This window comes from Apostichopus japonicus, chromosome 7 (assembly GCF_037975245.1).
Source record: "Apostichopus japonicus isolate 1M-3 chromosome 7, ASM3797524v1, whole genome shotgun sequence".
NCBI classification, from domain to species: domain Eukaryota; kingdom Metazoa; phylum Echinodermata; class Holothuroidea; order Aspidochirotida; family Stichopodidae; genus Apostichopus; species Apostichopus japonicus.
The window spans coordinates 20243751-20258911 of record NC_092567.1 but is presented as its reverse complement, the minus strand read 5'-3'; the positions used below and the strand labels follow the sequence as shown (position 1 = coordinate 20258911).

The following is a 15161-nucleotide window of genomic DNA, read 5'->3' as shown; positions in this document are numbered from 1 at the left end:
ATAGAGACTATGACAAAAAAATTAGAAAAGAAAAACAGATTTTTACTCTATTCGACTGACTTGTGGAAAGGGCAAAGGATAGAAAAAAAGTACAGAATAAATATAGTTTACTCAGGCAACCTTGAACATGATAATACCCCATGTGATCAGTATTGCAATACGTTGTGTGTATGCAGTTTCAACTTGGCTATGTTCATTCACAGTACATTGTTTTGACTATAACACCGCACAGCGTCCTGTAGGCATACATACGTAGCGAATTGTTATACGTTAATTCAAACGTAGGGATACTTGAGAAGGCCCTTCACAGGACAATTCTATTTGCAATGATGGAAGACGGAACTATGACAAGGACAAGACGGGGCTATTCCGGTAAGATAATTCTTTATTTAGCAGGTGTAAACATGTCAAGTTTAGGACTACTTCCGTGGTAAAGTGTGTACGTATACCGTATCTGCATGGTTACACTAGTGTACTAAGTTGTAATACAACTGAAACGTAGACCACGCTTCATATATTTCATTTATTTCGTCTATACATAAGAACAAAGTGGTAGGCCTATAGTATAAACAGGACACTTGAAAAACAATAGTGGTTTATCGAGCTAGCGACCAAAAAATAACAATGAAAGAAGGAAACAATTAAGAGTAGAGAAAGATAAACATGGGATAATCAATATTTAGTCAGCGTAGTTTTCAATTAGGTGGGCTTTTAGTTTGCGCTTAAAATATACAAAATGTCCTCAGGGGGTTGGTGACTTAAAGGGATTGAAGACTCACGCACAAAACAAAGTCTGTTGCTAGGCTGGTAGTCTGGCCTATAGATCGAACGAGGTGTAACATAAGCGTTAGACACTACCACCGATCCCAGAAAATACACACACAGCTTGCTACCGTTGGTAATTAGATACTAGTGTACTAGTACAGTCAAAACATGAAAAGAAACGTATGTTGCCTGTAAAGTGTAAGCTGGCCTTGATCAACGAGGTAAATGAATCTGGAGGATTCATGTCAATTGGGTGCGCGCGTACCATGTATGGAAGGTCATGTGATGTGTTCCAGGGTGGTACTATACTGATATTTCTCTGTAGCAGTTCGAGAACAGTGTTAGTGACTTCGTGAAAGATTGGTCGGTTCGGACATGAGAACTAACGGCATAAGAAGGTACTGGTACTTCAGGCCTACGAAATAGTGCTAATATGCTAACGCTCAACCTTATTCTCTTGAATGAAGGCAGGCTTTCTACATAATCTTACTTATTAATACAGCTCTAGGGGCAAGCTTTGTCTCATATGGCCTAACGTTATTACTACACGCTATAAGTTAATGTAGAAATGGGAAATGTGGGGAAATGTTTAGTTCAGTGCAACCACGGAATTCTCCATGGAACAGAGCCTAATGCTGCTCGACGGGAATATAGCTATCACGTTAGGCTACAGGCACGGTTATTGCTAGGTAACGGGTGTCGTCTGCTGCTCTAAGCACACAAACACATTTACGCACTAGTTGGGTGAAATCATCATGCGTAATAGGGAGAGTAGTATATTAGTACCACCCTGGAACACATCACATGACCCTCCATACATGGTACGCGCGTACGCGCTTTTTTACTGTGTGATAGTTTCTCCAGATTCATTTACCTCGTTGGCCTTGATCGAACGAGGTGTAACAGAAGTGTTAGACACCACCATCGATCCCAGAAAACACACACAGCTTGCTACCGTCGGTAATTAATGGGAGTACATATGAGGATTACTTATAAAATATATGTGGATTAATTATAATACATATGAGGATTAATTCGAATATGTGCACGTGTTAATTCGAATAGATAAACGAGCTATGGGGTTTCATCGTTACCAGAACATATATCAGCTTCAAATCAATATAAGTTTGGACAAGGGCGGCGGAAGCACTTTTAATCTGGGGGGCACCGACATCAAAGGGCACTTTTCAGAAATTCGATTGGACTGATGCAGCATTATATTTAGTACCCTTTATAACTCTTATTGTATTATCTTATTTGCGTATACACATCAATCCATTAAGGCCCCCCCCCCCCCCCCCGAGGAAAATATGCATACTAGCACTGCAATATCCAATGTGCAAATTGGGAAACAAGGAACAAGTTTTCCTTTGAGACAAAATGAGGTGAAATCAGCTAGTTGCTAATGTAGGAATCTTCCGAATTAGAGTTTATTTCTTGTTAATATCTTAACAAATATTTTCCATTCGAAATAGCTTTGAGTTTGACCAACAGAAATTCATTAAAAGTCAGGGGCGTAGCCAGGATTTGCAAAGTTGTATGCACGACTATCTGAGCGGAGCGCCACCATCGGTTGGCGCGGAGCGCACAAGAAAATTTTTGGTTTTACAAACCCCTCAGATGGCGGGAAACGGCCCTTCCCGAGTGTTCATTCTGGTTCCCTGGCCTCTTGCTAACTTGAGACACCTCAATTTTTATGTAGAAAAAGGGCACATTTTTAACCTGAGGAAAAGTGGGGGGGCACGTGCCCCCTGTGCCCCCCCGGTTCCGCCGCCCTTGAGTTTGGAGGTAGTAGCCTTAAAGTTAAATTGTGCTCATTAAAAAGTCAAAGGGTAGTTATGTGTTAAGTAAGGAGAAACGCACCCAACAGTCATCTTTAGTGTAGTCCTACATAATATGAGATCTTACGTAACCCAAATTCATATTTAGGGCTAAGAAGAATCTTCCTCCGTTTGGGGCTTTCAAGCATATGTAGCTCGATAATGTCTGATTTAGATCTACTTAATAAAACATAATCGATACTAAAATTTCACTCCCAATTCCACTTATAGAATGGAAGTTCATACAACGAACTATAAAGTCTGGCGTGTATCCATGATGTGTATGGGTAGGGGTGCTGGGCGTGCCTCCCCCACCTTTTTTCAACCCCTATACAAAAAGTATCGTTTCATAAACGCAAACTTAGGTGGAGACCTATAATAATATCGTCCTAGATCACTTATATATACCTCAGAATTCACTTCTACTTTGTCGGAGGAGAGGGGGCCGGGGGGGGGGGGGAGGACACCCAGATTCCCATACATGCAACTAGAAGCATATTGATCATAATAATCTCTATGAGCATATGTTTTTAATGTAATAACTTTGCCCCCTGTGTGAAGACAACGCGTTTCTTGTATATTATTATTATTTCTATGATAATAATCATACCTGAATAGTATACCTGTGACCCCATCAGGAGGGACCATGACAATATTTCTTGGTTATAACCAGGGAGTTCTTATGGAACAACTCCCTGGTATAACTATATATAATGGTTAATGGCCTCGTAATATGACAGTGTTGAAACCATCAATGTCATCAAATGGGCGATAAAATTTTGTCCAACTGATTCCTTGATAACAATATAAAGTTAGCGAACCACATTTACAACTTGTTTCTGCATATACAATACCTCCGTTATATATCCTGTCAAATAGCGACAGTTTGTAGTTTTCTTTATTTTATTCTCGGCTTCCGTGAATATAGCCGTAAATAATAAATTTAGGCCTTCCGTGGCAAGGGATATAGCCGTAAAAGTAATAAATTTAGGACTGGGCCTTGCAGTGTACAATTTTCAAGATATATTTGTGATTTTCAAACAGATGAAAGAGAGGGAAAAGTGGCAAGAATCAAGTTAAGATATTGTCGTGCTTTGCTGATATATATATATATATATATATATATATATATATATATATATATATATATATATATATATATATATGAATATATATATATATATATATATATATATATATATATATATATATATATATATATATATATATATATATATATATATGAATATATATATATATATATATATATATATTAGTAAATATGTAAAACAAAGAATTCTATTCATTGTTTCTAAGTTCACAATATATGGCTGATATACTCAGTCAGTGAAAGGGGCATATCAAGTCTATAAATTGCTTCCTTTAAGTTGCTAAACTATTTCTGGACAAGCTCAAAAAATGGCCATGATCGAACTTGCTTTCTGCAGCCTGAACGCGGATGAACTTGACATTCAAGTTTGTTTTGGGGGAGGATGTTTTTCACTTCGCCATCTTATGATCAGAACACGTAAAGAGCCATGCACGTCGGGTCATGGGAACAATTATATCACAGCGTCCTCTTTTTCACTTTTTCAGATTTCATTAAGACAATATATATGAATGCACTATTGTATGTAACCATATTTTCCGGCCTACCCTCCTCCCCCTGATTGACCCCAAGACATGGAGCTGTGAAGTTGTCGCCATAGTAATTAAATAGTTTTTTTCTGTCAGTTATTTTAGTAAACACAAACCATCAATTCCTTGTATGGTGTTTCTTAAAAATGGTCTGCATTATATCATAAATTCTCATTTGATCTATTTTTGGTAAAACCTGACCCATGTGACAAGGTTTCCTGTATTTGCATCACATTCCCCCCTGTCTTTTATGTTATTTATTTATTTATATTTTATTTCATTACAAATTAAACCTTCACAGGCCTCAGAAACTTATGCAGTCGTAAAATTGAAATAACACTGCTTGTGGCGCTTTTTCTCACGTTCGTGACGTCACTTCCTCTCTGTCATGACGAAACGTGCATTTTGAAAGTCGGTGCAGAATTCTTGAGAAAAGAAAGGTCAAAGGCAATTGGCGGCAATATCACTTTGAATGAACTTGAGCAACGAGTTGATTCGGAAATCTTAATCCCTATGAAGAAGATGGAACTTAAGTTCAAAACTAAAGTTGATATTCAAAATCTGAGTGAAAATAGCCTCTTCAAGTTCCTTCGAAAAATGCCGAAAGGTGAGTAAACAATACATCATGTTAAATCTTACTTATCCCAGGCGCTGATTCGGGGGAGGGGGTTGGGGTTGTACACACCCCCTCCTCCTTTTCAACTCTAAAAGCACACACATACACATATTAGTTCTTAGCAAAAACTTTTGAGTAGACTTACTTATACTTACTAGCCTAAAATATGGCTTTGTTTCTGCTGGAGGACCCCAGGGCCACACCCATGCTATGCCAAATCCCGGATCCGTCCCTACAGCTTTATATAAACATTGCTATCAAAGGGGGTCGTCAAATCAATCAAATGCATGCATGCATGCTCCACAATTATACGATTAGACCTGATTTTTACTCTTCACTGTTCCTTAAAGATGGAAATTCATCCTTTGGATGAGTTTTGTTTAAAATTTCCATTTTAACATATGACATTCTCACTGAGGCATCGCCTTCAACCGAATCAGGAGACGATTTCATGCAACTTTAGCTGCATGAAATCGGAATATTTCGTAGGCTATAGCCATGCAGTCTGTCATTACTTAAATTGCAAATCTTAAAACCTTACAGAATAATGGAATAGAACGTGAAGGAGTTCTTAATACAGACATGTCCTTGGTGTTATAATAAGGATATATTAACGATACTGTACGTTCTACGGTACACGTCTTAATATATCAGAGGCGGTCTGGCGAAGAAATTGCTACCGGCTCAATGATCCAACCGGCGGCGCATGCGCCGTGAAGAAAAAACGGTGTGCTTTTGGTGTTTCGGACACCTTTCGCGACCGGAAGGAAATCGTCGCCTTACAGATTGATGCAACCTAAATACAATCATAATTCATCGCATCTTCCGTCTTTCCGTCTTTTCCATTAAAAGGCTGTGACTGTCTTTGTTTTTTGCTAATCTCCAAACACTACCACTTAAAAAAAAATAAAGTCACCCAAGATAAAGCCTGGGCACGAACTACAAACGACTTAACTGATCCACTCTCCACCCCACCCTCCCCCCCCCCCGCCCTTACATTGAGACTGTAACCGTATGACCCTGACGAAGTTGCGTCAAATGTGTACCAGGAGTGCCTTGGCAAAGGGAACAGCCTTTACTAGACAAGATCTTAGCAATACGGCCAAAGAGTAACAACGGTGTCTCATAAACAGCTCATATATAGGGGATGATTTACCGTTGTTGAAAATAGTTGAGCACAATACATCTTAATTTTATGCATAGATGTGTATATTATAATGAAGAGATTCATTTTGTATTCATTTACATCTTCAACGTATAGGTGGCGATTTGCATATTCATGACATTGCAATGGTGAATATTGAATGGGTTGTGAAAGAGCTAACCTACCTACCGGATCTTTACTATTGCATTACCGATGGCGAGCAGATATTAAGATTCATATTTTCAGAGAAATTTCCTGTTCAAGAACATGAATGCAAGAGCAAGTGGTTGTCAGTCGAGGAGAAGAGGAAAGAAACTGGATCTGATTTATTTGACTTAATGTAAGTTTTGTACTCTTTTAGTTTCTTACAGGGATTATCAATAATACGATATTGGTCCATACTGTATGGAACTTCATGTATAGTCTGGCAAATGACCGACCTTTGATTACAAAAATGTGGCAAGTATGTGCTTACTACTCAGATTGTGCGGATGGTATATATGTGCAACTTCAAACAACAACTGCATAAACAGTTAAAAATCATATATAAATGATTTGTTTCTTAAAAAATCGCCCATAACGTCAGGTGATACAAAATCTCCCTAGCTTAATATGAAGTTCGAAGAGAAGTACTAAAATGAAAAATCACATTTACTTCTCCTGTAATGATAATCAATTCTTCGTGACGCAGTTGGAGTCACGGTCGGTGAGAAAATCAAATTTTACTTCCGAGCAAAAACAGACATAATCGGAATATTTATTAATGTAAAACTCACAATTTAAAAATGTTCAAAGTAAAATCTCATCTCTTGCTAAAGGGGTTTGGAAAAAAAAGGGCCAGACAGAATGAAAATCTCAATGTGTCTAGATGATGATTGAGCAGGGTGCAGGACATAGGCTTGTTGGGTGCTTAAACCTTAAGCCCTCGTGCCTTTTTGTTTGGAAGGGGGGGGGGGCGGATTTGGAACCGATGACATAAAATATTACCTATCGACTGTGTGTGTGTGTGGGAAGGAGGAGGGGGGATGGTGGGCAAACCAAAATGATAGTATTTCGGGGCACCTGGGGAATAATATAAGTGGGGAGGACATGTCCGCCTTTTCATTATTCGACCCCTCCCCCCCCCCCCCCACAATCATAGAGACGACATTGTTTTCATCGATTAATGTAAGAAGGCCGAATTATTGAATTATTCAAATATTCTTTCCACAGGTTGCTTGGTAAAATGACTATCACCTTTGATAGAGCATCCGACCCTGATACCACCTGGCACCGGTTTATCAATAGCCTTGGGCCGGTTGGTGATTTGGCTTACACTGAAAAGGGATTCCGGCCATACTTCAAGCAAGCGTTAACAGAAGCATATGAAGATAACGTGCTCTATCTTGAAGTTCGAACGTTGCTGCTTCCTGTGAGTAGCCTACATAATTATGTATAATTGTATATATTCATGTATATCGAATTCATTCTCCTCTTCTGGCAACGAAAGAAAGTTCCGGATTGATGACTATTCATGTGTGATTGCTAACCCGCAGGGGGGGGGGGGCATCGATACCCAGGTAGGGCCCGGTGACAATTATGCCACCACCTCAACCCCCCCCCACCCCACCCGCTTTTGTAAGTAATACCATCGTTATTTAAGCATATTATTTATCCTTGTTTCCGCTATATCGTATAATGGTAACGGGTCTGGGTTATATCCCCCACATGTAGTCCCTCTAATATCGCAAGGCATGACGTATAGGGATGCATGAAGGAGAGGGGGGGGGTGGTGGAGGAGGAGGAACGGTAAATGGTTCTTAGCAGAGCAACATACCCATCCATGTAAAAGCTGCTTGGGTACATACAACTTGAATGTAGAGCAATGGTAAAAGTGGTTTCCGCTCATATTGACTGGCATGGCTGGGCCCAATTGAGGACTGACACTCCCATATGTACCTATATATATATACGACTCTATAGTTTAGTTTTAGTTTAGAGACATAAGGATCAGGAAACCTTACAGTATAGCTTATTTGAGATCCTATCTGTGATGTTAGTTCGTGGAAGACTTGAACACCGGCTTATTTCAAGCCTTCTCTTTTCGATAAGTATTCAGAGGATCACGAGGCATTGGTGTGAATTCGCTCCCCTTCCTGCTCCCGGGACCGCCATTTATTACGTCCCCATCCGACGGACGAGAGTGTGTGTATGCACCAGCATCTGACCACTTTCTCAAATACTGAGGTAGCCAAAAGCACCTCATTCGTCATCACTGCTGTGCCGCCATGACGTACAAAGTTGTTTCGAAAAACATATGTATATGTTTTGTTTCTATTGGGTTTTTTGTTGTTGTTGGATCGTTTACATTTTTGATAAAATTTCAGCTGCTCTGTGACAATGGCACTACTTTGGACAGAGAAGAGACTCTACGTCATTATATTGAAGTTACCGAAGAATTCAAAAAGGAGAACCCCGGTTTCATTGGCGCGAAGTTTATCCTGATATCTGTGAGGTACGTACATGGATTTTTTTTTACATCACGAGTATTAATTAAATTACAGCGATCCCTTTACGGCTTTGGTTCCCAAACGTCTGAAATTATTTAGTTATATATTCCATTATCTGCATTCCATGCAGCTTCCACGATGGCCCATTTGGTGGCATTGTTTATCTTTCGTTACTATAGCAGGGGCGTATCCAAGATTTTCCAATAGGGGGGGGGGGCGTCAGGCATGTATGATCGCCGCCCTGGGGGATGGGTCTAAGGGGAGGGGTGGACAATTTTTGCTTTCGAAGAAGGGCTGAAATGCCAAATGGTGCCATATGCATGGGCGGCGATCTGTACTTCCGAGGGGGGGGGGGATATGATCTTGTTGACTATCTAAGCGTAGCGCCACCATGGGTTGGCGCGAAGCGTACAAGAAAATTTTGGGATTAACAAACCCTCTAGATGGCCGGAAACGGCACTTCCCGAGGTTTCCAAGCGGCATATACCCAACTTTAAAATAGGGATGTCATGTCCGAAATATCTCATAATCAGGATCCAAAATACCTTTTTTTTAATTTCGGGTGTTATTTTGGGAAAATTGCCCCTGTCAATCTTGTTTCAGGCGCAACGTTAGAATGTTCGAGAGCTCTTTTATATTATTCGATGAAGAAAATGGCCTTATGCAGGCTATTATAGGCCTATACACATGCAATACAAAATTACACATAGTTACATTCCTCGGTACCGAGTGCTAGTGCATCCAGGTGAAACGTGTATTAAGCATTCCCCTGGTAACATGAGATTCTCAGCTGTTCGAGGGAACATGTACGTGTGTAGGCCTACTATAGGGCCTATATGAATACTATGAGGGTGCATATATGTACTATATCAATACCGTGGGCGCAATAATACATTTTGTTGTTATAGGGCCAATGAAGCCTACAGTCAACTATTCTTGCTTTATAAAGACGGTTTATTTGAATAGATCGCACTGCGTTTATGGTAGGCGAGAAATGAAGCTAAAAAAGAGCCGTACATTAACGATGATGCATAAATGTAGGCATGAAAATATTCTTATCCCTGGCATTTGGTGGGGGGATATGGTGTATTACATCCCCTCCACCCATTTTCATGGGGGATATATCCCCCCTTCCCCCCCCCCCCCAGGATCGCCGCCCATGGCCATATGTGATCCATTTTTCGACCTTAATAATAAGCAACATTTCTAGTAAATATGGACACAAAATGCACAATTTAGTATGGCTGGCATGTCACTTAGTGTTTATAGTGATAATACAAACACAATTACCATCTATGTTTCTAAAACTATTATGCCGCCGAACTTCGCCAGAACCTTTTTTTGGCAAACAAAAAATAAAGTATACGGGAGGGGGGGTTGAGCGATCACCGACATCTCACTTAAAGGTCGTCATCAATTTTTTTATTTTTTTTTGCTAAACTTTTTTTTTTTTGGTGACGGCCAATAGGGGGGGGGCGCGCGCCTGTTGCGCCCCCCCCCCTGGATACGCCCCTGTATAGTAACGTGGTTGTTAATCGAACAAGCAAATTTGCAAGTCTCGACAAGACCTCTGTCAAAGGGGCCAAAGGAAGAATGACGTCATATATTTAAACGTATAATGATTCAAGCTTCAGTTTGCAATAATATAATTTCTATTTAAATACTTTTTAATAATTTCTTAATATGTCTGGTGCATCATGGTGAAGGTTTTAATAACTTTTTTTTTTGTGAAAATTAATACTTGAAATTCTTGGTGAAATTTTTAATAAGTTTTAATGTGAAAATGAATTACTAAATTTAATTGACTTGTTTCGAAATGCCAACAAATTTCAGACTGACAAATTTGTTTTATGTTTGTCCTTAAAATGTAAAGCAGTTTTCTTCTTCAAAACTGGAATGCATTACAGTAACATAGGACATAAGACAGTAACATAATACATGAGGCAGTAACATAAGACATGAGACAGTAACATAATACATGAGGCAGTAACATAAGACATGAGACAGTGACATAAGACATGAGACAGTGACATAAGTCTACACAGAGAGAACACATTAGCTATACTGTAAATCTTTAAGTTTTGTACCACAGCAAACACTGGATCGTGCTATAAAATCGTTTGCTACGGCAGAGTTGGAACCCTGTCCAAACCAAGGTCAAAACAAAAACTTAAGAAAAAATACCGCAAACTCAAAACATATTACTCTCATGTGTGCGGCAACTTTGAAATTACTCCTGTTTACTTCAAGTTCATTTCTGGTACAAATGTATCGAAAACATAGTATGGTGACTATAGTGCATGTTTAGTGTGTGTTCATCGTTGATTATCAATGATACATTTTCCTCTGGACTAGCCTTTTCAAGATGATTGACATCAACATTGCATAATTTGATATTGCAGGAGTTTGCCTGCTGACGTCATGGAAACAGATTTGAGGCTGGCGGTAACATTACGTCAGAAATATCCCGATTATGTTCTCGGATATGACATCGTGGGATATGAAAATTATGGGCCACCTCATAAGGACTTACTGGATGTTTTATTGATACCATCACGGGAAGCGATCGATCTACCGTTTTTCTTTCACGCTGGAGAAACACGTAATTAGATTTGATATGATTTGATTTGATGATTTGATGTGAATCGATACGATATAAATACATCAAAAATAATAATCACAATGTAATCATCATCACCATCATCATCATCATCATCATCATCATCATCATCATCATCACCATCATCATCATCATCATCATCATCATCATCATCATCATCATCATCATCATCATCATCATCATCATCATCATCATCATCATCATCATCAACACCACCATAATCAACATCATCATCATCATCGTCATCATCATCATCATCATCATCACCATCATCATCATCATCATCATCATCATCATCATCATCATCATCATCATCATCATCATCATCATCATCATCATCATCATCATCATCATTATCGTTATTATTGCTGTTGTTGATGTTGTTATTATTATAATTATGATCATTTACTCCTTTAGAAAAATTTGGTTCGACTACAGACGCAAATATTTTATACACTATATTGTTGAACACAACTCGTATCGGTCACGGATTCGCCCTGGTGAAGCACCCGGACTTGCTGCAAGTTGTAGCTGATAGGGGAATTCCCATAGAGGTACCACCAATATCTAACCATGTAAGTAACTCATTTTAAACCATAATTCATTCAAGATTTTTGGTGGGTAGGAGGGGGAGCGTGGCGATAACAGAATTGGTGTTTGCTAGTGTTTGTATGTTAGTGCATATTCAGTTTGTGAAATGAAGCTGGAGTCATGGTGTGGAAAATATTTTGGAAAACTGGGATCTAGCTAGGCGACACTTAGTCACCAATACACGTAATATCAACAGGGCGGATGCAGGATTTGTGACAGTGGGGGGTCTGACTGGTCCAGCCGCGCCTGAACGTAAGACTATCTAAGCGGAGCACCACAATCGGTTGGCGCGGAGCGCACCAGAAAATTTTGGGCTTTACAAACCCTCCAGATGGCCGGAAACGGCACTTCCCGAGTATTCTAAGCTGCATGTACCTAACCTGAAAATATGGATCTCATGTCTTTTCTCAATTGATGAGAAAAAAACAATCTATGAAATATGGTAATACATATCAGATGGGTTGAGATGGATACAAAAATCATAATGCCTTTAGCCCCAATCCCCCTCCCGTTCCGTCTCCACTGTTTGATGCAGGGCCGGATCCAGGATTCTGGAAGGGTGAGGGGTTTGGCCTCCAGTGATCCTAGGGTCTAAGGGGAGTGGGTTTCCCTCTATCCATTGTGAAATTCTTGGATATTTAAGTACAACAGGGAACCCCTTCAATTTAGCCATGCATAGCACCTCTCTCTTTTTTTTCCCCTTTGTTTTTTCTCTTTCTTTTTTTTTGGCCAAGAGCAGGGAGGTCTGGACCCCCTCTGGATCCGCGCCTGATCAATGTTTATGGAGGACATAGTTATGACTTAGCATTATAAAATACAGAAGACGAGTACCGTGTATTACAAAATGCTTAAATTGAAAAACTAAGCAACTCTGTTTTCTTTCCAGTTATGATTTAATCTTTGACGAACTTCAGTGTCACACTTCGCTAATCAATCACAAAGTCAACTTAAAAATCAACTGTTCAAGACTGAATGGTTCTAACTTCTTTGGAGTTGTATGCGACTGTTTCTTTGCTTATATATGCATACATATGTTTATATTTATATAAATACAATTAGGATTAATTTTATTCGATATAACTTGATGATGTGGTGTGAATCGATTTGATATAAATACATTAAAATGGTAATCATTATCATTATCAATATAAATATATTTGTATGATATTTAAATATATATATATATATATTTTGTGATCTTTCTATAGGTGTTATCTTTCGTAAACGACCTTAGCAACCATCCTGGAGTTACTTTATTTTCGCGTAATTTGCCAATAGTGATATGTTCTGACGATCCAGGCTCTTGGCGTACCAGTGGACTCTCCTACGATTATTACGCGGCGTTCTTATATTTTACTAGAGCAGACGACGGACTTCGTGCATTGAAAGAAATCTCGAGGAATGGTATCAAGTGAGTAATATGTATATATAATAATCACCCCTCTTCTCATAGCTCCCTTCCAATCTTTTTGCTCCACACCTTTCTGTCTTTTTCCTTCTCCAGTTTCTTCCCTACCCCCTTCCCTTAATCCTCTCTTTGTCCCTCCACTGTTTATCTCCTGCCTCTCCTCTTCCCCCTGTTGGTTTCTTTCTGACTTCTCTCCATCCCTTGTCTACTAATCCCCTTACATCTATCTCTTTGTGTTCACCATGTTCATTAACCTGTTCATTATTCTGTGCGTGTTTTTGTCCCTTCTGTTACTGTTACTTGTCATTTAGCCTTTGAAGAAGATCCTGCTAGTATCGAAACGTCAGGCCAACTTACTTTACACAATATGTGTAATTGTGTAAATGAGAAAGAAACAATAAATGAATGACTGACTGAATTTATGTGTGAATGAATGAATGAATATATGAATGGATGAGTTCATTCATCCATTCATTCATTCATGAATGAAACAAATCGAGTCGGTAATTGCAAACATTAATAAAACATACCCAGTGTCAAATTTCATCAATAAAATACATAGAACTGTAACTCAAGAGTCCCATTTTGATTATAAAAGGAAGTCTTTATTTTCCCCAGACACATTTCAAAGGTTGTAAGAAGAGTTTTGTTTTCGTAAAGCAATTGTTACTCTGATTCTTAAAGTGGGGGAGGGGGTAGGCCTATTAGTTAGTCTGGATGAATATTCATTAAACAATTTTCTGAATTAATTTTACTCAGATACAGCGCCATGAAGGAGAATGAGAAGAGAACTGCGATGGAAGTATGGCAGCAAAACTGGGACCAATTCATCAAATCTAATTTACAAGGGTAACATAAAGTGTCTCTTACAATTAAAACATTTGAACTAATTAAACAGCTATAAGAGGAAGAAATGCCACGACTCGAATCATAGATTTTCAAAATATATTTATATATAGATATATATATAGTATTCAAACACATATTAGAAACTGCTTTGAACTTACAACAAACTATTGTCTACTGATTCTTTGTTCTGAAGGGTCAAAATTATGTCATAGATATATATATATATATATATATATATTAGAAGAAAGCAGAGTCCCTATTACCTTCGTCAGCAGTACTTGGCAGAATGAAAGTACAAAGTGTAATGTAATATAATGAAAGTATGACGCTAGACAAGTGTAAGTGACATTGATAGAAATATGATCGAGCAAACCCATGACTATACAGGAAGTGGATCTTCCAATTGTTTGCTCCTTCAATCCCGCTTCCTGTATAGCCATGGTTAATGACATAATGTTTCCATTTCATTTAACAGAGTTATGTTCAAAGTATCTGTTTCGGGATTTGGCTGTAAGATTTACAAATGATTTCGAATTAAAAAAATGAAACTTTTTTGTTTTTCGGAAGTAGGCCTATATTAACAGTCTCCATAATCATCCATAAATAAATATATTTTCCCGTTTCCCTCTTATTGTTTCTAATGAAAATTATTGTCTATCTTTCAGATATGAATCGACCCCTGAATCTATCCAGCACACGGAGCTCTAGTTTTTTTGCATACCACCTTGACACATGGCAACAGCAATGCAATACTGAATTCGATAATGCACCCGGTGTTCGTCTGACATAAGTCTAAGTGTGAAAATTATTTTTTATTTCCACGATAACCGATTAGAAAACAAAAACACTCAATGAAAAACAAAAAGAAGAAGAAAAAAGAGAAGATGAAAGACGCGAAACGTTTCTTCTTGGTCATTCTTCAAAGGTGGGTTTATATCGAATGGTTTATGTCAGATGGTGGCAGGGGGTAGGAGCCCGGGGGCACTGGGGGAACGTGCCCCCCCCCCCCACTTTTTTCCAAAATAGCAAATGTGACCTACTGGCAAATAAAATGTGCCCCATTGATGAAGAACTGTCTTTTGGTTATCTTAAGCCTTTGTTAATTTTAATATTTTATTTTAATTATTTATTTTGAGTCTGTACATGCTATTTATAAATTGGTAGCCTATCCCATGTCTTTGGTTAACAATACCAATCTCAATAAATAGTACAGAAAGCTTG

The 15161-nt window shown here is 38.7% G+C and overlaps 1 protein-coding gene across 1 annotated transcript; it reads left to right on the top strand.

Annotated features, from left to right (window-relative positions):
- The first annotated feature begins 162 nt into the window (after nucleotides 1-162).
- LOC139969662 (adenosine deaminase 2-like) lies at nucleotides 163-14955 on the top strand. The gene is made up of 10 exons (XM_071974801.1): nucleotides 163-372; nucleotides 4525-4830; nucleotides 6101-6323; nucleotides 7196-7394; nucleotides 8350-8477; nucleotides 10875-11074; nucleotides 11510-11667; nucleotides 12892-13094; nucleotides 13851-13940; nucleotides 14606-14955. Exons 1-10 carry the CDS (start codon nucleotides 327-329, stop codon nucleotides 14646-14648), a joined length of 1596 nt encoding a protein of 531 aa, XP_071830902.1. The 5' UTR covers nucleotides 163-326; the 3' UTR covers nucleotides 14649-14955.
- Nucleotides 14956-15161: the final 206 nt, after the last annotated feature.